Genomic DNA, 24,221 nt, shown 5'->3' with positions numbered 1-24,221 from the left:
ATCTTTTTTCTTTTTTCTTTTTACATTCGCCTAACGAAATGACCGAAGGCAAATAGGAATATTCCATTCCGCTAAAATTGCTAAAATTAGCGTTTTACAATCGAAATACGAAAATTAAAATACGGAAGATATTTTTATCTTGTTCTTTTTTTTTTTTTACCCGCTATTTTTTTAAACATTGGATAATAACACGAAATGTCAGGGGATAAAGTTTTCTTCCGAAAGGTCAGAATATTCGAATGTTACGGGATACGACAAGATTATTTTTCAAACGCTGGATCGGATCATTGAAAATCTAACGTTGGATCACGTTTACAACACCGATTGTATATTTATTATATCCGCGATAATTAAATTCTAATAATCGAAAGCGACGAATAAAGATAGCGTGGATCCGATAGAAAACAATTCTTCGATTATATTATTCCTTCCTTCAAGCAAACATATGTGACCTATCTGAAAAAAATTACCCATACACTGCGATACGTTTACCTGCGAAACGGTTATAATTTTGTTTATATAATTCCAAACTTCAATCGAGGGATACGAGTGAAAATTTGAAATTTTTTAATTCACAATTTACGGTGAGAAAAAGGAAATGTGTAATAAAAACTGGATCGATTCCCTCCCTTCTACGCTTTCCAACTTAATATCGTTAATATTAACACACAAACAAAATTATATAACCATTCGAAATAAATGTATTAACGTACGAATACTTTTTTTCTCCCAGATATACCGTACGACCAACACGACTAATACGAGTCGAACGAGCAAAACAATGATGGGAGGGGGGAGAGGAAAAAAAAGTAGAGAAAAGAAACAAAATTCCTTCGTCCTCTGTCGAGTCTCCTTCGAGAGAAACGGTTACGTGTATTACGAGGCACGATTTGGAACGAGTTTCGAATGGTTTCTTTTTCGTGTAGAGCCAGTCCCTCGGTACACAACACGGGCGCAACGCGTCTAACGGTCCACCGCCGCCGAATATTCGTGCCCGAATATTTACGAATCCCCTACGAGTATCTAGCACGTTCGAAGGAGGCGATCGGCATTATCCCGGTTCTCGCGTGGAATTCGATGACCCATTTCGAGAGGTATCACGTGCACTTCGGGGCCCGGACTACTCCGGCATCTCGATTACGGGGGGCGTCGAGGAACGATCCACCGCGTGCACCCGCTCCGCTGCATTCACAACTGCGGGAGGAGGGAGGGAATGGAATTTAGCTAATTATTTAATTTATTTTTAAAAATTTAAATTGAAATATTTAAAATAAAGCATAGTTTAAAAAAACATTATATTTTCAATATAAAATTAATTAATTTCAATTTACAAATTATAAAAATAAAATTATATGAGTATTTATTTATCATCGACTGAACGGATCCTTTCGACTCGATCGTTGGCCGATATATTTAAAGATTCGAGACATTTCGTCGGTGGATCAATTACTTTTGATTGAAAATTTCCCAAACGCATTCACCGTATTTCACTATCGCTAAATTAGGCGGTTGGTTTGTTTGAATCTTCAATTATCATCGAAACAAATCCGCTGTTGCGTAGAGTTTAACTATTTTATTTGTAGAGTAAAAGAAAAAATTCCCTAGAATAGAACGCCGGTACGCGATAAATAATTCCCTAGGACTTATAATAATAGAACGTCGATGTAGAGTAAGGAATTTTTTTATACAATTTTTCTGCGTCAGATCTTATATAAAGATAAAAAAAAAGAGAGAGAGAGAGAAAAAATGTTACAAGATAAGAAGAATAACCTGTTTGTGGTGAATCATTGGCAGGAGGAAAAACCGAAGGACCGTGACCTAGTTTCCGGGTCATCGGTACCGCGACTGCAAACGAAAACACAATGGTCCCACCGCGAGCGGAGCACTGACATATACGTGACACAACGTGTTATTTAAAGCTGATATATACATACCAGCGGTGGACACACGTCACACGATGCAATAAACCCGTGAAGAGAGCATGAGAATGAAAATAATGAGACGAAACATCGAGAAGGAAGGGAAGGTGTTCCTCTCTCGTTCGTTCGAGAAATTTATCGAGTTCTCGATAGATGGGATTTCAAAATCATCGAATTATTATTCGAATTAAAGATCGCATTTTCTATGAATTTGAACCGAGTCGAATGAGAATTTTATTCAAAGAAATTTATCCTATTGACGTTACTTAATAATTGAATCCAAGAATTTACGAATTATGCTTTGAAATCCGGTTGATGTTTCGACAAAATTTTCTAGCCAATGAGATATTTATACATTTTTCCATATTCTTGTCATTTTTTAAAAATAAAAGAAAAACAGCAAACCGTAATTGATCGTAATTTAATTCAGACCTTCTAAAATCTCTTAATTCCATTAATCGAATAAATATAAATTAACTAGATTTAATTAGAGGACGGTGACTCATTGTGATAAAATAAGAAAAACTACTCAGTTTCTGAACTGACGGAACAAACGACAGAATTACGTATATATAAAATGCGTCATTGTGTACGTCATGTCTCGGATGCAATGATCTATGATAATTAAATTGTTACGAAGTTACGGAAATCGATAATTAAACATTCCAGGAAATAATTTTAATTTTACGTCCCGTGCAATCAATTGATCTTGTACAAGGTAAACCTTCACGTTGGTTGGTTCAAAAGATTGATCATTCTTCGCAGAAGATCGAGATCATTTCTCCAGTTTCACAAAGTTTTTAAGTATCGATCAATTAAATATTTCATTATTTTTATGTAATAATCATTACTATCAAAAACTTGTCGTCTATCAAGATCATCTGAAGATCACAATCATATATCATTTGTATTGTAATATTGAATCTTTTTAATTCATAAAAAAACTGAAAAAAATTTTAATTCAGATTATCAAAGCATTATAAATGCACTAGAATTATTTATATATGTAGAAAAATTCTCTGCGGCATGGACAAAACTATAAAATTTTTATTTGACATAATATAAAAAAAATTGATCATTTGCAAAGTAGATAATCGTTCAACAAAACAAACACAAGTTTCAGGAAGTTTGTGGACTGCAACAAGTTGTAACACAGCGATAACGGGGGAAAAAGATAAAACGCTGAAATGAGAAATTCAAAAGGAAGTGAACAAATAAAAAGAATAATTGATAGAGAAATAAAAAAAAATAAAAATAAAAATAAAAAAACAGAAAGATGGTGGAATTGTGCAATAGGCGCCAGGTATGGTGCAATATGGCGCAATCGATGACGAATGCCGTTACGGGGTCCTATGAGGACGTTGTTTCTCGCTTTTGATCCGGTTCGATCGGCCTCGACACGATTTCCCGCTAGAGAAAAAGAAAACCAGGTAAAAATAGGCACGCCTGGTATTTCGAGAGAGAAAAAAAGAAAAAGAAAACAACAACACCAGTTTCGTCGCTTTCTAACGAAACACCAAGCTAACGTGTGTAGGTCGATCACCTTTAAAGGACGTTTATTGGCTGGCAGAGGCGGTCAACTCTTCGACTTTCGATCCCTCGAGCATATTTTACTTCAATTGTTTCAAGTTTTTCAAGAAATAGAATAGAAAAAAAAAATTTTATAATTGAGCTATAATTGATTTTAATTTGAAATTAAATTGGAATTAAAAGCAAAAATGATTATTCCATTGTAATGTGAAAAAATTATGTGAATAAATAAAAACATCGAAGTAGAGAAAAGTTGCATTAAAATTATAATTCATTCATTTTTTTTCCTTTTCTATCCGACTTCATACACAGAAATAAGAGATAATATTACTAATTATAAGAGGCGTGAATTAATACTTGCGGATTTGTTAAATAAAACATTTTTTTTTCTTTTCTAGCCAATTAAAAGTTTTCCAAATGAAAAATAGTCTCTATTTAAATTCGTTGGATTTCCTCTTGAATAAAAGATCCTTTAAAAATATCATCAGAAAAAATGGTATCCGTCGTAAAATTTCTATAAAGATTCGATTCAATAATTTAGAAATCTAAATAGCAAGAAAGGAAAATCATATAATTTTTGTTTAAAAGAATGACGTTGGCAAAAGCATCCTGATACGCGACAATTCAAGTGCAAGTATCAACGATTCGCTTACGTAATGCGATAAATGGTACACGACGGAGAGAAAAGTCACCAATACACAAACCTTCGATGGGGGTGGTGGTGAATGGTGAGGCAGGATCGGTGACCGTTGGCAACACTGTAGTGGTAGTTGTGGCGGTAATGGTAGCCCGATAATGATCCCCATTCGTCTGTAGACCCCGATGAAGGTCTAAATCCCACAGCTGGAGTTCTTCGTTTTTTACAACCGCACTTTCCGGCGTGGAGGGTTGAAAATTCGGTGGTGGCGATAACACGCCGCTGCTTGAAACTTCTGGACTCGACTCCTGCAGACTTCCGGTGTGCCTGTTACCCCATCGTCGCTTAATCCCTGCGACAGGCACACGAGGCACCGTCTGCAGCATCTCGTCAGCCTGCTCCACCTTCAGGACCACCGTTTGCTGTTCCTTCGACTCCACCGTCTCAATTTTCGTCGTCACTTCCGTTGGGAAAAAAATCTCGGCCACTGTGCCGTGTTGCACGCACAGCGGCTTTATTGTTCACGTATAACTACGTGGTCTCGTTTAACGTTCGATTATTTCCTCGGATTTTTCCTTTCGCGACGGCGTGCAATACACTCTGTTTACACGAGGTACGAAACTACTACGCTAGTCGTTGACCTCGATAATTCGTTCGTCGACCGAAATTGCGGCAAGGAATACGAGGTCAGGGCAGCGCGAGAGAATCGATTCACTGTCAAGAGTCCATGGTCCCCGAGCTCTCACGCATCGTCCGTCTCGCTTGGCCGCGCTGCTTTTCCTCGTGTCCCTCTTCCTCTACGCAATACCACGCTGCACGAACACATATATCGTCAGAGGCCGTTTCTCTGTGTGTACGTATGTGTGCGATAAACGCCTGTGTACGTGAACATAGACAGGGAGCTCGTGACGGGAGACTACGATCGTCTTCGTTTCGCCTCGGTTGCTCTCGTTTCTCTTTCTCTCTCCCCTGCTCTCGGCTCCTCTAATGGCGGCCAAGCAGCCACGGAGTGTCGGTCATCGAAGAAACGGGGTCACGATCGCGCAAAAGGGAACGCAGTAGACGCGGGCGGTAGGGAGAGAGGGAAGGAGAGAGAGAGAGAGAGAAAGAGATGACGTACAGGCAGCCAGTGAGCAAGCCTGTTTATCTTTCTCTATCACAGGCACGCCGCGTTGTTCGAGAACGTCAACCAGCCGAATAGCCGTGGTAGAAATGCATGATTTTCACTGGCGAAATTCTCCGTATCTGAGGCTGCGCACGATCGACGAGAACGGACAGTCGGTACTCCGTGTATCGAGGTCACCAGCAGAACGTGTGTACGTTCGTTCGAGCGAGTCTCTTTCTTGTTCGTTCCACTTTTCCGTCACGCTGATATGCGCCACTCTTTCTCTCTTTCCTTCTTCTCGTTTTCCTCCACGCTGCTCCGTCTTCACCAACCTTCTCTCTCACTCCTTTTCTACGACCGAGTTTCTCGTCGTATCCTTTTCTCTTTCTACTTTCTCGTTTTCTCTTTGGTGCGACCACGCACACATATGCACTTATCTCCACACCACCTTTACGACAATTTCATTTATCTTTTTCTCTTTTTTCCTCCGGAATGATCGCTGCGGAACAGATCAGAAAAAGTACGAAGACATCTTTCTCGAGTTTTACTCGAGCTTTGCATACCGCGCAGTGCTCATCCACGATATGCACGTGTGCATTGACGACAATCGTGCGAGAGCTCGATTGTACGACGCATAAACAAAACACGACGATGTAGCAACGCGTTACGTCACACTTGGGGGCATACACACACACGCGTGCACACAAATTTTATACGACTCCGCCGGCAATACTCCGATAATGCAATCAACACAGATACCACACAAACACACACTCGCACACACGTGAATGCTAGGTGTTTCTCTTCTTTATCCTTTCAGTTTATCCTTTTTTTATTTCGTAGATGGCAGGCTGCGTGTTAACATGTACACACGAACGCAACACTAAACGATGTTGCCGAGTCTACGGTCCGCCACTGACTGAAGGCGTACGGCCTGGCCGTGCAGGCACGAGGGTGCCCGCCAGGCTCCGACGTACCTCGGCCGCCAACCGACCAATCAGCGCCCGACTTCTCGCTACTTTCACTGTCGCGCGTACCCTGCACTATAAGGTGCCCCATACCTGCGCTGCGCAAACGCAGTATTTTCTGCGCTACGGCCTCGATGTTTTCCACCTACTACGTTAATTTTCCCTTCTTTACGGGGAAACATCTGCAGCATCATTTTACTCCACGTTAGTATTACGTTCTCTGCAGTACGGTTACGCTCGTGATATAATTTAATTTCATATGCTATCGTTTATGATATCGAGAAGCTCGTTTATCATGGATAAAATTTTATTTTACAACGTAAAAGAAAGTTCCTTTATTATTATCGTTATATATATATATATATGCGTTTAATAAAATATTTTAACACGATAAAATTGACTTTTATGAATTAATAATCAAAATCGATTCATTTTAAATAAATTATAAAATTAATAAGATCGTCCATATATGTGTACAGAATGTGTAGAGATATAAAATTTATATTAAAAAGTGCTCATTACAATTATTGGTGAAACAAATCTTTATATAGATCAGTTATCTTCATAAAAATATGAATTGCAAACATTCGCAAATAACGGAACAAACATCCGCAAGTTGCTTAATAATTTTAATACTTTCAATAAACCGTATCAATTCATAATTTATTTATTTCTCATAGAAAGGTAATTAATCCTCTTGTTTTAATAAAAATTTATACAGTTTTATTCGAATTCGATAAAAATTCCGCGATGTGTATATCAGTTTTAAGGTTACTATGTTTTATATATTTTTTCCTTTATTTTTTCCAGATTGAAGTCGTTGAGCAAAATTACGAGTTACATTGTATACTTTTTCCCAAGACGTATAAAATGAATCTAACGTCTTAACGAGTTTTTAATGTCTCCCATGAGAGTAACATATTATAGTAGATAGTAACTTCGATTCGTTGCTCGTTCCCGTGAAAACATGATAATTATTCCCAGTTTTTCTAAATATTTATTGTTCGTAAATATTTTTTTACACGGATAAGTTTATTCTATACCGAGTTAAATAGAAGCTGTAATCACGATCAAGAATCACCTGTTAAAAAGTCCTTTGATATAGATTCTGACCTTTATAATTCAGATTTCTTTACAATTAAAACTTCAATGACCTCGTTTTTTTTTTCGAAGCGATTTTAATTTTTATATCTGGGAAAAATAAAATTTCTCTTCGTTGAAAAACATATTCGATTTTCAATTATTTTCAAAATTTTCTTAAATATTCCATTCAAAATCGACTGATTTTTAATAATAATAATAATATACACGTTTCTTCTATTTTCTGCAATCTCATAAATTTCTCACTATTCCTCTCAATTCCATACATTCCTTCCCATTATCTTGATGAAATATGTCAAGGATCTCGAAATCTTTGAATAAAACGAAAGGAAGGATCGATCAATTCTTAAGAAAAATAGTGCAAAACATTTTTCATGTATCTCGCCAAATTATCATCGCCAATTCTTAGTCATCGTCATGACCTTTGACGTGGCTTTTGTTGTTTGCATTTTTATCGCGAACTTGGTAGTGCCTTGTAAGACGGAACGATAAAAAAAAAAAGAAAAAAAGAAGAAGAAGAAGGAAAGATGCGCATGCACACAGCACGATAATCCAGATGAATACAATAATTCAGAGACTGCGATGGAACGTCTCTTATTGAATTGGAAAATCGGTTCAAGATCCTCGAAAATCGATACGGCCAACCAGACAAGAGTTCCTTTTAATTGGCCACAATTTCTGCCGAGCTCGTTTCATTCTAATCGAACTCGTTGTGCGTTCCTGGAACTCGATTGGACACGCCATTGAAAGACTTTAATGAAACGTGCATGTATCAGCTTTATATAAGCGTTTAATTTTCTAATATTACTCCGATAAACCTGCCCATTAATTAATTTTCGATATTTATTTAACGTAATTAGTCTCCTTCTCTCTCTCTCTCTCTCTCTCTCCCTTTTACACATTTTCCTTCAAAAAATCATCCCAAGTTTTCCCCAAGTTTGCTTTCGAACGTGCTCGAACTAGGCGTCGGTTACTCTGCGAAATTGATTATTTAAAAGAACCACGTTAACTTCAGGGTTAAGCAAAGAATCGATTTCCCGGAAGATTCCTTCCTTTCAATACTTCGCAACATTCTATTTTCCATTACGGCCATCGAAAACAAACTTGGCAAACTGCGCCCACTATATTCTTCCTCGAAAGATACAACCTCTTAGTCAAATAATCTTCGAACAATCTCCTCTTCCCCTCCCTCTGTATTCACTTCACAAAGGAAAAAGCGACGATCGCAAATGAGCGGCGACATCAGCCGATTCGCTCATTTTTATTTTACAATTTCATTGATCGACGCGAGAAGCGAATCGACCTCTTCTCCCTTCTCCATGAAGAAGAAAGATCCAGATATCAAGAAGAAGAAGAAAAAAATCTAAATACCAGATCCAAGGTGTCTGAATGCGAGGAGCGACGAAACGGGTACAACAATGGCACGAACAATGCTTTGTGTATTGAACTTGGCCTGCCCCTGCACGCATTGCTAGAGCCAAGTCCCCCAAGTTGCGGAATGGGCGCGCTCGATGGAGGGGCACCCTTTTCCCGACTGGTGGGGGGTTGCTACCCTGGCCGTGACGTCATCCACCTGTTACATCCTGAATAAATACACACCGACGCATGCGCCCGCGCACACCTACACACCTGGACCAACACGCGTATCCAGGTGCACGCTCGGATGTGTGCCGATAGACGTTCGCCGGGAAACGCGGTGAATGTCGCGACCCACGTTCTTTTTCAATCGAGGCTGCTCTCTGCACTTGGCCTCAGACTCATCAAACTCATCACTATCGTTCAACAAATGATTCTCTGCTCGAATTTTTTCGCCCTTTTTTGTGCAGAGTGCGAGTAATTCGGCAGGATTGATCAAATTGGATCAAATTCTATACTTTTCATTCTTCCAATGATTATTTCTTCGTCGAAAGATGATGGAAAAAAGTTTGCGAGCCACTGTTACGGTTTCCACAGGGATGGACGGAGGATCGGAGGGTGCACGTGTGCGTTGGTGGATGTCGCTTCATCCAGCCAGGGCTGTCGGGGTGGGTCACGGCCAAGAGAAACGGGGACAACCCCCGGCGCGACCTGGAACCGTGGCTGAATTTCTAAACCGTCCGCTCTCTGGTCAAAAAACGCCGTGGTCAGTTGTACGGGATTTTCCGCCTTCGGGAGTTGGAGAAAGAGTCTGCGAGGGACAAAGGTTCAGCGACGGACAGAGAGGGAGGGAAATTCCTTGTGCAAATAGAGATTTCTATGGAAGAATACTTTTCCCTTTCTTCCTTCCCCTCCCCTTCTGTTGCAGCTCGAGAAACAGCCGGTGGTAGCAGCTCACCTCTTTGAGGCAAAAATTTAAAGAATAAATTTCGAATTTCGACTAACTTAAGATCAACACGTTATTGAACGAAAATTCCTCTTCCCCCCTTTTGTTGCACGAAATGTAGACGAACAACCTCTCCGAGGCGAAAATTTAAAAAATTTAGAAAAGGAATTTCGAGTAAATTGTATTTCTTAATCCGTAGTTGCTCGATGGTTAAGAGAAGAAATAACGTAATTAATGGTAATCGGTAGAGAAGGTGTAACTCTAATTAATACGTTATTAAAAATAAGATTTATCACACGAAACGCAGTCGGTAAATGCAAATCGGCGAGACGATGAGAGTGTTGCACGGGGTATTTGTACCTCGAGGAACGGAAGAAGCCAAAGTGAATGCCTATTATAGGTAGTACGCGATGCGTGACTAATAGCCATAGCCGTAAAAAGAATCATGCGAGATGCTAGGAATTCATTCAAACAAGTCGAACGCATTTTGCGCCGTGATAGCGGTTTAATAACAGCCAATCCAAGGCCGATACGATATTCGCCACCGTGAAACGTTGAAACGATTTTTCATTGCGTTTCAAACCCGAGCCGATTCGCATTTCTATTCAATATCGTTATGTTCCAAATAATTTGTTCCAATCGAATCAAATCGTTTCCTTGCCGGCAAATTACGTTTAATTCGCGATTAGACTGTTATCGTTGGAACCAATATTGATTGAATAGAAAAATATCGATCGTTCCGCGAGGAATTCCCACGAAAAATACCTCGAAAGGAATTTCCGACTCGAGATGCACGCGTACTTACGTGCATATATATACAAGTGTGAGAAATTGACGAGGAAAGAAGAATTAGCCGAGTTGTTTTCGAATATCGGGTTACGCAAATAATTAAAGTTCCATCGTTGATATTAAGAGTTCGATTAAGAAATTCGATCCTATTCGCGCGTATCGCATTTCACTTGCATCAATGAAGAAAAGGGAGGGGGAGAAAAAAAGAGGAGCGAGTTCTTCCGAAGGAAAGGTAAAAATCGATGACACAGACTCGGCAGCGTGACGATGTCTCGGCTCGTAAACAGAGGCACGAGGTCACCGTGATTAAGGCTCATTCGTGAACTACGCTAAACGATCGGACGAGGCCGCACAAGCGTTACAGTGGCCGCGCTCTTCGTCGCGCAGAGATCTTTGACCAGCGCTACGTACCACCGACCTCTGGTCTCGGTTTCTGGGCCACGAACAGTTCCTCGTCTCGAGCACAGTTTTTGCCCAAACGGGGCATTCGTCTCGCGATTTTTTTCGCCGTTAAATTAAACTCGAGTCGAATTTTTTCCGAGTTTCGTCCGAAAGAAAATTGGAGAGAATTTTAAGAGGTGTTTTGTCGCGCGAAAATATCGAAACTACGGATATCTTCGTTCCCGCGATAATCATATGTAAATTTCGTATTGCGCGAATATAATAGAATTCGTACGAACAATTTCTTGAACTTCGATCTTGTAAAGTTTTAAATATAAACTGTGTTAAAAATAGACACCCGGATAGACCAAAGGATCGATTCTCTCAAAGCTACTTTTGAAATCTTGTTTGAAGTTTCGGCGTATTGCACGAGCGTTCGAGGATGAACAGAACTTCTCTTATTTTCCGCAACGTTAACGTCGCAATGATTTTTTCCTCCTCCTACACGCACTTACAGAATAATTTCAATAAAAATACAAGGTATTTCTAATCGAAGCCATTTCGATAAGATAAGAATCGATAACTTTTCCCTTTTTCTTCTTTTTTTAACCGAAGACTGAAATCTTTCCAATTTTTACCACCTCTTTTGCTCTTTCTTTTTCCAGATGAAATTATCTTCGCCGACAGATTAACGCTAATAAATTAACAATTTGCCCGTAAAATGCAACGAAGACGAAAAAGAAAATAAAAACTCCTTCTCCTTTACTCTTTCCCCGATTATCTCTCAGCGCGTCTATTTCAATACGACCCAAGTTCGAGCGATAAGGGAGATAAGGAAATGCGCCCACGATGCTTTTTAAGAAAAACTTTTTAACGAGCTCCAAAAATACTGCACAACAACCGGTTATATATCGCTGGGCGACATAACTTTTCCACGCGAGAAAAGAGAGGCAGAATCCGCGAGTTAGCGACGCGTCAGTCGAGCAGAGCTTAAGGCCTTGACGATCGCGATCGTTAGTCACCGATAATACCGCTAACGAGACCTCCAACCAACGTGTATTCATACACGTGTCGCGACTAAAAGAAAAAAAAAATAAAAAAAAGAAACGTGCTCTTGACACTCGGGCACCTTTTTCCAACCGTTATGCGACAACTCCAAGTTTTTCTCCTCATTTCACCTCGTCGCGCTGTTCGAATTACATAGCCGCATTTTCCGACCGATCGATCCAACGATTATTCAACGATCCTCGATTTGCATTCCCCTCCTCGAGACCAACCAGCCGCGTTTCGGCCGTTTAATAGCCAGTCTCCTTTATTCAAATGTGATTTCTTTTTTCTCCCCCTCCATTCGAGCTCGTTTAACAGCGCCACTCCAGATGTTATCTTCAAGGAAATCTGACTGAGGAAAATTGAAATTCAACAGAGGGTGCCTTTCGAATAACGTAACGAGATCGCTAATAAGGGCGTTAAGAGCCATCCTCGATTTCGTGTCTTGCACGTGTCTATCTCGAGTCGAGGGATCGTGCCCTATCCTGACCTAAGCCAAAGGAAGAGCATCGTTGCAACGAAATAACGATACGATTCTCAGGAATATTTGAAAACGTTTTCCACTAATTTGTGATTTCACGCGCAACTTAACGCATGTAACTTTTGTATTTTAATATTTCGTATATCTAAAGTCTACGTTACTGCTTTATTCACGAAGCAATTACCAAGATGCATCCTCGGTTTGTCAGTGGAGCAATAATACTTTTTCTTCTAATTTTTTTAATTATTCCTTTCGCGCACTATTTCATGTATCCACCCTTCTTAAATCTCTTATTACATTTCCACATTCGCCATGCTTTTCTCTACTATTAATTTCTTCATGAATAGAAGTGATTCAAAAATCAAACCTCGAAAACTTTGAAAATAATATTAAAGATGTTGTCTGACCCCCGAGCTCTAGTTTCAGACAAAAAGAAAGGATAGATCTAGCCATTTAACCTAGTCAGTAGGAATCTAGTCTGTGAATATTCTAAAAAAGAATCCACACTCAAACAAACACCGAGAGTGAATTTTAGCCCTCGAGACAAGAGTAACAATTCCTCGCCACCTCTGCTGCCTTCGATCAAAAATCTGTTGGAGATAGCGCGTGACGGAGAGTGAGGGAGGAGGGGAGCCCCGGTGCGTGCAGGTTTCAGGAACCCTGAACTTGAACCTGAACCGTGAAGCGTGGCCGGCTCTCGGTTTCTAGGTTGATCCGGGTCAGGTGTGCCCTCGCCACGGGCCTTCGAATCGAGGTTAGGGCTGGATCCCGCCCTGGCCGACCCCGGTCTACCTGTGAACTCCTCCGGCAAATCGCACGGATGACCTCCAAGCGAGTGGCGCGCACGCGCCACTCGGCGATTCTGGAAACGGGACAGCTGCCGTTCCGTTTCCTTCCCCCCCTCTCGCAACACCCTCCTCCCCGTATCGACCTTGGCCCGTCTTCGGGTGGCCCCGGCTCGCCAGCCTGGAAGAACGAGCGTGCCGATTCAAGGGGACACCCTTCCTCGAAAAGAAAGAGTTTGTATCAACACTTTTCGATCCCGAGTCTTCCACCGATTTTAAAATCCCCCGAATTTTTGGAATTTTTCGAGGAGATGACTTTCGAGGATTGGTTGGATAAATCTCGACGCGTAATTATTCGTGCAATGATTGATTCTTTTCTGGTGGTTCCGAGTCGCGATGACTGGTGAAAATAGCGGTGGAGTGAGTAATTTCGAGAAGGAGCAGGGCTGGGAAAGAGGAGCTGTATAATAAAAGAAAACGCGTTGCACCGAACGTCCTTGAACAATCGCCGACCGCTCCTCTTCTTGCACGCGACTCGCCACGTTTCGAATGTTCCTTGCGAATAATTTCCTCTCCGTGCTCGCTCGCCATTTCAAATCGACGCCTCTCCTATATTATTATACAGAGTTTCGAGAAAACGAATCTTGTCCCCCTGCAATCTTGCTTCGATAATGTCCAATCTCTATTTTTCTCCTTCCGCGCTGCAATTCTAATTCTTTCTTTTCTTCCTTCCTTCGAAATTCCATCGATCCACGAATATAAATATGTATTTATATTCGTGCACAACGGGAGCACGCTCGTTTGAGAATCGTCGATTTTATAATATTTGTATCGCTCCACGTCGGATCGTTCATTTTTCAACAGAAAAGGAGATAGATAAATTTGTTTCCGAAAGTTGTCACGTATTCGACGCTGCGCCTCCTCTTTTTCTCCGAGGGAAAACTAAAAATTGACAGGTCAGGTCCGTTAAGATAGAAATTTCTTTTTTCAGAGAATATCATATCTAAATAGCAGCCAAACACAAAATTGATTCGCGTTTTGTGAAAAATTAACTTTTTGTTTCATTACTTAGAAACATGTACAAAAAATTCTATTGTATATTATACTTGATCCCAGCTTTTTAAACCGGCAATCCTTCTTCGATTATTACTCCCTTTCTACGTGCGAAAAATTTTTTTTTCCTTTCTCGCTTGATAATCTCCTACGATCCATTATTACATAATGTTACGGCAAATTAATGTTGTGAAACACATTTGAACGGATAACCAAGCCGTTGCAACGTTAACTTGATGTTAATGCCATTTTTACGTAACAGGCAGAGTTAAAAGTCATGCAACGGATGAAGATTACTTTTATTTCGCGTCTTCCATCGAAAATTAATCCTTCAACTCGAAAACGATCTCGAATCGTTATGAAAATCATTTTTTCCCCTCCCCTCCCCGAGAAAGAATATCTTTTAAATCGTCTAATCCACGGATTCGAAGCGTTTCTTTTAAATCGAACAGCAGTTTTCGCGGTAAGAACAATTTTATTTCTTCTCTTTTTCCTTGTCAAACGACACTTGCCTGCGCGTAAAACAGTTCTGCCTCCATTATTTCCCACAATCTGCGCTTCTAATCGCCAGAGTATCGTCGGTGTCTCTGATGTTACCCACCGAGGAAACCGGACATGATTACACAGAGTCGGTTGAAGCTTGGTTGAGCAGCGCGAGGTCTCGCATCGGAGAGCCTTCTTCTATCCTCTCTTTCCCCCTCCCCATCCCTCTTCGTTCATTCACCAACCACCGCTCGATCACGTTCAATTCTCCGTTTCTTTTCCTCCCCCCTCCCGTCACTTCCATCCGATTTTTAATCTTCCTTACATCCGCGCGGCATTCGTTTATCCAATTAACTAACCAGCGGTGAAAAGCAGAATTTTCAGACGGAGGGGGAGAGAAAGGAAACGAATGAAAAAATCGTGCGTCCAGATTTTATCACTCACCCAGTTTGCGACGTTATTGCCGTCGAGAATTGATGAGATACTCGGACAGTCCAAAAGGGTACTCACCTGGAACAAAGAGAAAAGAAATTAATTACGATACGTATATATATATCTTTTAAAGTTGAAAAGTTTGGCGAATTGAAAAAATTCGATTCGATAGCGTAGCGCGGTTAATTAAGCAGCCGAGACCCGAGAGAGACGCGCGTCAATCTCACGTTGGATTAAGGAAATTTATTTTCCACGAGAACGCTGTTCCAACGCCAGGCCAGCCACCTGTTGTTCCTCGTCGACTCCGTGTCCATCCTAATTGCCGATCGTAAAACTTGGGCCTCGCTTATCTCGATCCGCGAACGTTTGCGTTTTTTTTCTACTCTTCGCAGTTCAGAAGAGTCTCGAAACGCCTCTATTAAAGCGCGCAACGGATGACGAGTAAATATAATGTGAAATGATAAAATAAATTCTAAAAACTCGGACGTTTATACCTTTGAAAATAATTCTGTCGAGGAAATTATTTTACGCTTAACGAAGCGACCGTGCAACGTACGTAATACTCACGAATCGTAAAAAAAAAAAAAAAGAACAAAAATACAAGCGTCTGTCCAGCTGAAATAAGATATTTCGAGGTCGGTGGAGATCGAAGAGAGGATCGGTTGGCCGCGAATTGCACGTGTGAATCGAGCCGGACGATTCGTGGATAAAGGAGGAACGAAACTTCTCACGGGCACGGCTCGCGAAAAATGTAAATAACCGCGGCGTTGAGCCTTTTGTAAGCGCTCTCTCTCTCTCTCTCTTTCTCCCCGTGTGTGAGGTGTCGGTCGAGGTTTCGTCGGCCAAATTACCATAACAAAATGTTCTGATTGCCTGCAAACTCGAACAGATCTCGACAAAACGTTTTGCACGGAAGAAAAAGGTTCCAGCTATACACGCGAACGGCTGTGTACGAAATATTCGATGAATCGAAGGAAGAGAAAAAGGAAATAATCGATCGGGCAAAAGTTTGCGGTTTCGTTCGTACAAAGAATCGAGGAATTTTTTTTTTTTTTCGTAGATCTCGAGGATCTTTATTCGATCGATTCTTCGAACGTTGACAAATCGATCGAGTATTGGAATGAATTGTTCGATCGTTTTGTTAATCGAGATTTGCGGAGAGATTTTTTTCTTTTTTAATCGTGCGAATCATTTCTATTAGATTTCTCGCGCATTATTTTTTAAAATATGTTATCTATCGTATCGGATATACCAATTATAAAGAGATTTTAACGATTAATTTTTTTTCTTTTTTAAAATTACTTATCCATGGAACACGGGAAAAAGAAATACAATGTATCGTATATTTCTCTTTATTTCTCTCTCTCTCTCTCTCTCTCTCTCCCTCGTTGCTTTTTATTAAGAATCGCGCAATTTTTTCTTTTGTATTCCAAAAGATACGAAAGATACGAAATCCATCAATTAGTTCGAGCAACGAATTTTCATTCACGAGTTTTCCACTCCAGACAAGCGAATCCAGTTTATCCAGCTGTACGTATATATATATGAGAGACGCAGTGTTTAATTGTCCGTCACGGAAGGTTAATTGGTAATTTCTCTCACGCTTGCGAACCGTCTCACGCGGATTTTTGCTTTGTCAGTCATCCCCCTTCTTACCAGAAAAGAACCTCTTTTTCGACGTGACCAGGAAATTAGAGAGGTTGCCTCTTTCCCTCCCTCTCTCTCTCTCTCTGCAGGAGGGAAGCAAAATTCGACGAACCGAATTTGAATGAGAATTTTGAAGCAGACAAAGGTAGGTTTATTTCTACTTTCTTCTCAAATATCTTTTTTAAATTTCTAAAGAAGAACGAGTCGAGGAAAATAAATTTTAATACTCTATCAGTTATAAATTACGAATTTTTTTTCTCAAATTTTTCATTCTTATAGAATTCGTTTTCACAGGTGAAGATAAGACCTAAGGCTTGGCGTATACCTGAGAAAAGATGGACAACCGTGACATTCCACGAGAGATTAGATTAACTTGCATCCTTCCCTCGAGATCAAAAGTGCAAGCGATTCTACGAAAAAAAAAAAAGAAAAAAAAGAAATAAGCCGAATCGAAATAATACTACAACTAACAATGTCCGATTGTTCCTCAATCAAAGGGTTCCTTCTCGTAAAAATCCTTTTACGCTGTTTCTTCTTTTTATTACGAAAACTAACTGCGAATATTTGAAGATAAAAATGAAGAAACAAGTCTTTGAAAACTTTCTTAAATACATTAAATACAAACCACCATCATCATCCTTTATCATCGTTACGTATACAATACCTACCTGCATCTCTGATCGCCCTTTGAAAGGCGAAACGCCCCTCCTTTAATTCCCTTTTAATAAAAAGATCTCTGAATCGATCGAGAGTAGACGACCCTCTCCCTATTCGCTCTCCAGTCAAAAGTCACGAACAACGAAGAAAAGGCGAAACCCCCACCTAACGGGACCCGCACGCCCAGACACCCTATATATATATATATATATATATTCTTTGGATACGAAATTTCATGGAAATTTCATAGAAAATCCGGCCCTTCGAAAGGGAAAAGCCGCGGCGAAATGGAAGAAAGGGAATCCAGGGACGGTAACGGTAACGACGAGCCGGTGGAAAGTTTAACATCGACCAGTTTCGTCTCGATATAAAATATACAGCTGTGGAAAATATTCCTACGAATTTACCTATCCGTCCAACCCTTTTGCGCACCTGTCAACACGCATCTATCTTTGCAAACAGCAGGTACATGCGCACGGTACATGTATATGTATATATGTATATGCACATATATCGATTCGAAGGAATCATCGTGATCGAATGATGGCGATGGTAATACGGTTTGGCTTAGACTCTATTCGAGAGCGTGGGATTATCGAGCAAGGAGGGGGAGGGGCGGGTTATTGAAGTATTGATCTTTGGGAATTGCTATGCACACGAGCCGAAAATCAGGGAGCGATTTCTCCGGGCAGAAGCAAGTCGAGGGACAAACGAGTTCACGGGTGACAAGAATTATCATCTATTTTTACGTTTCTCCATGGATAATTGGATTAGGATCGTTTTTTTACCTTTATTTTGTTATGAATGTTATATATATATATATATAATCTGCTCGGGTACGTACGATCAAGAAATGTACGGTAAAAAAGATTCATTTTTAATCGAAAACCTATTGCGTTACGTGTCTTTCTTTTTTTTCAGTTCAGAAAGCAGCAGACGTTTCCACGCGTGATACGAAATGCACAATTTTCGTATTCGCAGAGAGAAAATCGATTCTCTCTCTCTCTGTCTGTTCAGAGATAGAGAGAGATAGATAAAGAGAGGGGAGCAATAAAATTTGACGTTTGCCCGGGCTGTTGGAGCGAGGTGTCGAGCACGTGTACAGAGGCGAGGATCCGCGCGACCTGCATTCCGCGTTTAGCATTCCTTCCTTGACATCTCGTCGCTCCTCCTCATCCCTCTCGTTTCTCACGGAGAACGCTCAAGGACGGGAGTGGGCGCGGAAGGCACACCCGAGCATGCTAATACACGGCCCTGATCACCGATCCACGCGATGACGTTGCTCGTTAAGCCGCTTCTAACGGGTGAAAAATAAAACGCCACCGATCCAACAGCCGATCAATAACCGAACGGATGTTAACGTAACGTAATGTAATGGGTCGTACGAGTATTTCGGAATCGCGGATGGACGATGGACGATCTTCTAAACTGTTTCTACCGAGTGTCCAGAAAAATAAAACGAATCTAATAATCGAATGGAATAATGTAATGGATTGTACGAATATATTTCGCATATATATATATAGGGTCAACGAAATGTCAATGGGATCGCGGATGGACGATGGACGATCTTCTAAGCTGTTTCTACTGGGTGTCCAGAAGAATAAAACGAATAATCGAGTGGACTATAATAATAGGTCGTACGAGTATTTCGGATATATGGGGTCAACGAAATATCGATGGGATCACGCACGGAGGATGCTGATTTTCTAAGCTATTTCTATCGGGTGTCCAGAAAAATAAAACGAATCCAAAGTGGGTTGTACGAGTACATTTCGCATATATGGGATATATGGGGTCAACCAAATGTCAATGGGATCGCGGATGGACGATGGACGATCTTCTAAGCTGTTTCTACCGGGTGTCCAGAAGAATAAAACGAATCCAATAATCGAGTGGACTATAATAATAGGTCGTACGAGTATTTCGGATATATGGGGTCAACGAAATATCGATGGGATCACGCACGGAGGATGCTGATTTTCTAAGCTATTTCTATCGGGTGTCCAGAAAAATAAAACGAATCCAAAGTGGGTTGTACGAGTACATTTCGCATATATGGGATATATGGGGTCAACCAAATGTCAATGGGATCGCGGATGGACGATGGACGATCTTCTAAGCTGTTTCTACCGGGTGTCCAGAAGAATAAAACGAATCCAATAATCGAGTGGAATAATGTAATGGATTGTACGAATATATTTCGCATATATAGGGTCAACGAAATGTCAATGGGATCGCGGATGGACGATGGACGATCTTCTAAGCTGTTTCTACCGGGTATCCAGAAAAATAAAACGAATCCAATAATCGAGTGGACTATAATAATAGGTCCTACGAGTATTTCGGATATATGGGGTCATCGAAATATCGATGGGATCACGCACGGAGGATGCGTTTTCTAAGCTGCTTCTACCGGGTGTCCAGAAGAATAAAACGAATCCAATAATCGAATGGAATATGTAACGTAGTGGGTTGTACGAGTACATTTCGCATATATGGGATATATGGGGTCAACGAAATGTCAATGGGATCACGGATGGACGATGCGTCTTCTAAGCTGTTTCTACCGGGTGTCCAGAAAAAATAAAACGAATCCAATAATCGAATGGACTGTAATAATAAGTCGTACGAGTATTTGTATGGGATGTATGGGATCAACGAAATGTCAATGGGATGGACGGAACGTCTTCTAAGCTGCTTCTACCGGGTGTCCAAAAAAATAACCGAGTGAAGTATGTAATGTAACAACTTGTATGAATATATTTCGGATATATGAGGTCAATGAAATGTCAATGGGATCGCGCATGGACGATTCGTCTTCCAAGCTGCTTCTACCCAATAAAAAATAACCGAGTGGAATATGTAATGTAACAGATACGAATATTTTGGATCGAGCGAGATAGTTTTGCCTTTTAGACACCCGTTAGAACTGAAATACCAATAAAATGGCGCGTGGACGATCTTGCGTCTTTTCGAGAGAAAAACATTGTTTTTTCTTCCTTCAGACGATCTTGAATTTGGAAAAAAAAGTAACGAAGATTTTAAGTATATAAATAATATAATCTTGTCGAATATTATTTAATTCGATGGCAATATATGAATATATCGAAAACACAAAGATTTAAAAATACAATACAAAAAAGTATCCTCTTAACGAATCTCTTAATGAAACAATCCTAAAAATTATACATATATATATATATACAATAATAATTACGGTTCATCGTTATAATTTGTATTTAAATTGTCCAGATTATCGCTCAATGATCATGCTTTTCCAGATCAGAATTACACGTATTGGACTTTGCTAATTGCCACGATGGAACGAAGTTCATTAGGCGGCGTTAATTAGAAAAAAACGTGGAGGACAATGGGCGTAGAATGAATTGTGCATTCGTCGTCTCGAAGGTCAAATGTGGGCGCACAAGATGACGATGCCACAAGTGCATGGGATGACGAATTTATCCTATATCGTTGCACGCTTCGGCTCGTGCAATTCTCTAGTTACGTAGGCCCCCAAAAATACGTGCCTCTTATTCGTTATCTCGATAGAATTTATCTTCTTTCGTGAAATATTCCTTAACCCTTCTCTCGTTATCGTCGATGTTAATTATTTACAACAACAATAATAATAATAATAAATAAATTATAAATTTACAATCGGATTCTATGGAAAAATAGAAAAATTTCTAGTTTCGATTTAATTCATTTCGCCATCGATAAGAGATATTAATTTTGATCATATCCAATCAACGACAGTTTTATTATAATCTCCCTTATCGCTTAAAGATTCCTTCAATACTTTTTAAATATCTTTTTAATTTGAGAAAAAAATAAGAGAAACCTTTCGATATATATATCTCGCAAAAATAACCAACTTATTTTCATCGCAAAGAATTCATCTTTCAATTAGAGCTCCCTCCCCGTTGATACTGAAAAGCATCTAAAAAGAATTTTTGCCAAAGAGTTCCGTCCGGCTGGGATTATTTTTCATGGATTTTTAGTGAATGCGCAAGGACATCGCATTGTCGTGATAATCGACGCGAAAAAATTCAAGGCTCGCTGGCTCGTGGTGGGACAACACGCAGTGTGACGTCACACACTGTATTGGCCATTTTTCCATCCCATTTTTATCGCGCTTAATAACAACTTTAACCGCGTGATATTTTTAGCCACCCTTCTCTCTCTCTCTCTCTCTCTCTCGAGATTATTATATCACATCCGATAAATGATCATCGTCACAATCGGACGACGTGCTTGCAAAGCAACAACAACAACAACAACAACGCAATTCACGACGTCACGCGACGATTCCCACGGCTTTCGAATGAAATCGCCATGTATAAATCGCTAACAATCAAAATTAAGAATCGTTCAAATAAAGAAATAACAGTCGTTGTATATTCTCGTTTCCTGGAGAAGAAGATCCTTTTCTCTCTCTCACTCTCTGCTTCTCTACCTCGTCTAAACCACAATTTCTCTTCTACAGAAAACCGCTCGATGACAATTTTGAAGTTTCTCGTTAATCGTTTCCTTATGAGCCTCGTTTTATTTCGGTTTCCAATCGCCGAGACAAGATTATTATTCCGATAATTTCCACGAATTTGGACTCGTGTTACGAGCGAAACGTTTTTGCGCTTCGTTTCATTTTTGTAAAATCCATAAAATTACAAAAAATGGGAAACGAGTCAAAGGACGAGTGCCTGGCGCGAATGTAAATCATTCGATGGAAAAAGAAATTTATAATTTCTGTATTTCCTCGTTCACGCCAAGGGAATTAATTTATATATTAATTTATGAACGGAGGGAACAAAGAGAGGAAAATAAATGTCGGAAGCGTTTAGAAAAGTGGCGCTGACCTGCGCAATGGACGCGAGATGGCAAGAATGGCGGTCACGAGTGATCAGGTGGGTCATGGCCACTCGGCCGTCTTGAGCAACATTTCGAAGAAAATGAATCCTTGCCTCGAGAAACAATCCTTGCTGATTGGAATTCAGGAACAAGTGTAATCTAGTAAAGTAAATTCTATTTATATTCTCATTACGAACAATTCGATCGATGATACGAACTGTATTAGCATTTCTCGTGAAATTTCTTTAATTCGATTCCGTTAGATCGAATCCTCGTTTCGAAAATGGATTAATGGCGGCCCCTCGTTCGAAGCGCACAAGCGTACGCAGAAGCGGGGCAAAGATGCGGGAGAAAGAGAAAGGGGAGAAGCTGGGAAGCATTAGAAGCATCACTGACCTGACACGTCACGCGTAAAGGCCAGCCGTGACGCGTGGAGATCGCGCGCAGATTAGGTCAAGGTTGCACACTTTACAACAGTTCGCGCAGTTTCCAGCGCGAGGGAAATAGGGAAATAGGGCACCGGTGACGAAAGCAACACGTTAATACCGACCGTGACGACAGCGCGGAAAGGACATGTCGCCGCTTTTGCAGCGCGATCTAACGACGCTTCCACCGAACTTCATGGACCCTGAAACTTTATAGCCTCTTTTTACAACCGTCCGGCGTCTCACGTTTCACCGTTTCGTCGATGGCCAATCAGGCCTCGACTTTCCCGATGTTGAATCCGATACGATACGTTGATTTATTTAATTCCACTCGATTCGATTTTCTTTCCCAATTATTATTATTTATTCGCGAAATAATCGAAGACGTTCGATTTCTACGTGGATCGGAGATATTAAGAAATTTTCAAATAAAAATTATTCGTTCATTGCGTCGAGTCGTTTATAATTATGGGACAACGTGGATAGGTTTCGGAACGCGCGGAAAGTTGTCCATCCAGAGAATAATGGCGGCGTGACTGTGCAAGGGCTGATATCAATCGAGTCTAATACACTGTGTCTCTCTCAACCGGTCACGTGTAAAGGCCACTCGTGACGTGTGTCGGTAATCCCTAGACGGACGCGTCTTCTCTAAAGGTTCTACATTTTACACCGTATTATGAATTAATCCGTATATCGAACGAAAAGAAAAAAAAACGATACAGAAATTACGTCAAGGAGTGTGCACCTCTGACGAAAGTAAGGTAACGAAATGCCACGAATAGAAATAACTACGACTCTATGTATTAACCTTTTTACCTTTCTCAATCGCACGTATCATCGACAAAGACAATTTGTATTTACAATTTTGTAAATACAAACGATTCTTTATTATTCGCGAGAATATAAATGGATTAAAATATATAAAATATCGAAATACAAGATAAATTAAATATAGTGTTATTATCGGAGCAATGAGACATAAATGCAAGCGAAAGAAATATCAAAAAGAAGAGATCGCAAAATATCGTCAATCATGTCGATCGAACGAAAACGATTTTACACAAGTTGCTAAATTCAATTAAAGAGTATCAGAATGTGGCGAGCAATGGCGAAATTTAGATGATCGAGCCTCCTCGATAATAACAGTGGCGCTCTCGACGTTCGGATGAACGAAGGATGTGTTCGAATCGAACGCTCGAGGGAGAAGTGGACCGGGTTGGGTTGAGGATAACCGCAGGCGTGGCGGGAAGCTGAAAGGCGCGGAACAGGGAAATATGTCGATATCTGGTTATGACCCAGTTAACCCGGGAAAGTGGCGCGACGCCCAGACGGAGAACCCAGATCCATGGTGATTTCAAGAGTCCTGCTAGGTCAAGAACCTTAAACGTCGTTTACTAGATCTTTAATTCGATAAATTTGGTATAAATAATTCCACCATTCTTACTTCGATTCCTTTCTCTTTGATCTTTAGAGAATATTTTTACTCCTCGAAATATTTAAATTCCTTCGAATTTTGAGTCTCTAAATATGTAATTTAACCCGCTTCGTCTCTATTCTTAATTTCTTTTGAATATTTTAATTTTAAACATTTTGTAAGAAAAAAGAAGAATCTTCAAACGAAATTG

General features: G+C 40.3%; 1 protein-coding gene and 1 long non-coding RNA gene across 5 annotated transcripts in view; one reads left to right on the top strand and one right to left on the bottom strand.

Annotated features, from left to right (window-relative positions):
• The window catches only part of LOC107996454 (ecdysone receptor), a 107,914-nt gene that overhangs the window by 13,089 nt on the left and 70,604 nt on the right, over nucleotides 1–24,221 (bottom strand). Inside the window, exon 1 of one of the 4 annotated variants that reach the window (XM_062078771.1) lies at nucleotides 4,154–6,971. The exons of the other annotated variants lie outside the window; for them this stretch is intronic. Coding sequence (XP_061934755.1) covers nucleotides 4,154–4,472 — 319 coding nt within the window. The 5' untranslated portion in view covers nucleotides 4,473–6,971. Of the gene's footprint in view, nucleotides 1–4,153; nucleotides 6,972–24,221 lie in introns of those variants that run through there. 4 annotated transcript variants of the gene reach the window in all.
• Nucleotides 6,704–7,479, top strand: LOC133666611 (uncharacterized). The gene is made up of 2 exons (XR_009830992.1): nucleotides 6,704–6,843; nucleotides 6,970–7,479. It is a non-coding gene; the product is annotated as an uncharacterized LOC133666611 (long non-coding RNA).

The sequence above is a fragment of the Apis cerana genome, linkage group LG8, assembly GCF_029169275.1.
Source record: "Apis cerana isolate GH-2021 linkage group LG8, AcerK_1.0, whole genome shotgun sequence".
Lineage (NCBI taxonomy): Eukaryota > Metazoa > Arthropoda > Insecta > Hymenoptera > Apidae > Apis > Apis cerana.
Note: the sequence above shows the minus strand (reverse complement) of the source record. Positions and strands in the feature narration are given on the sequence as shown.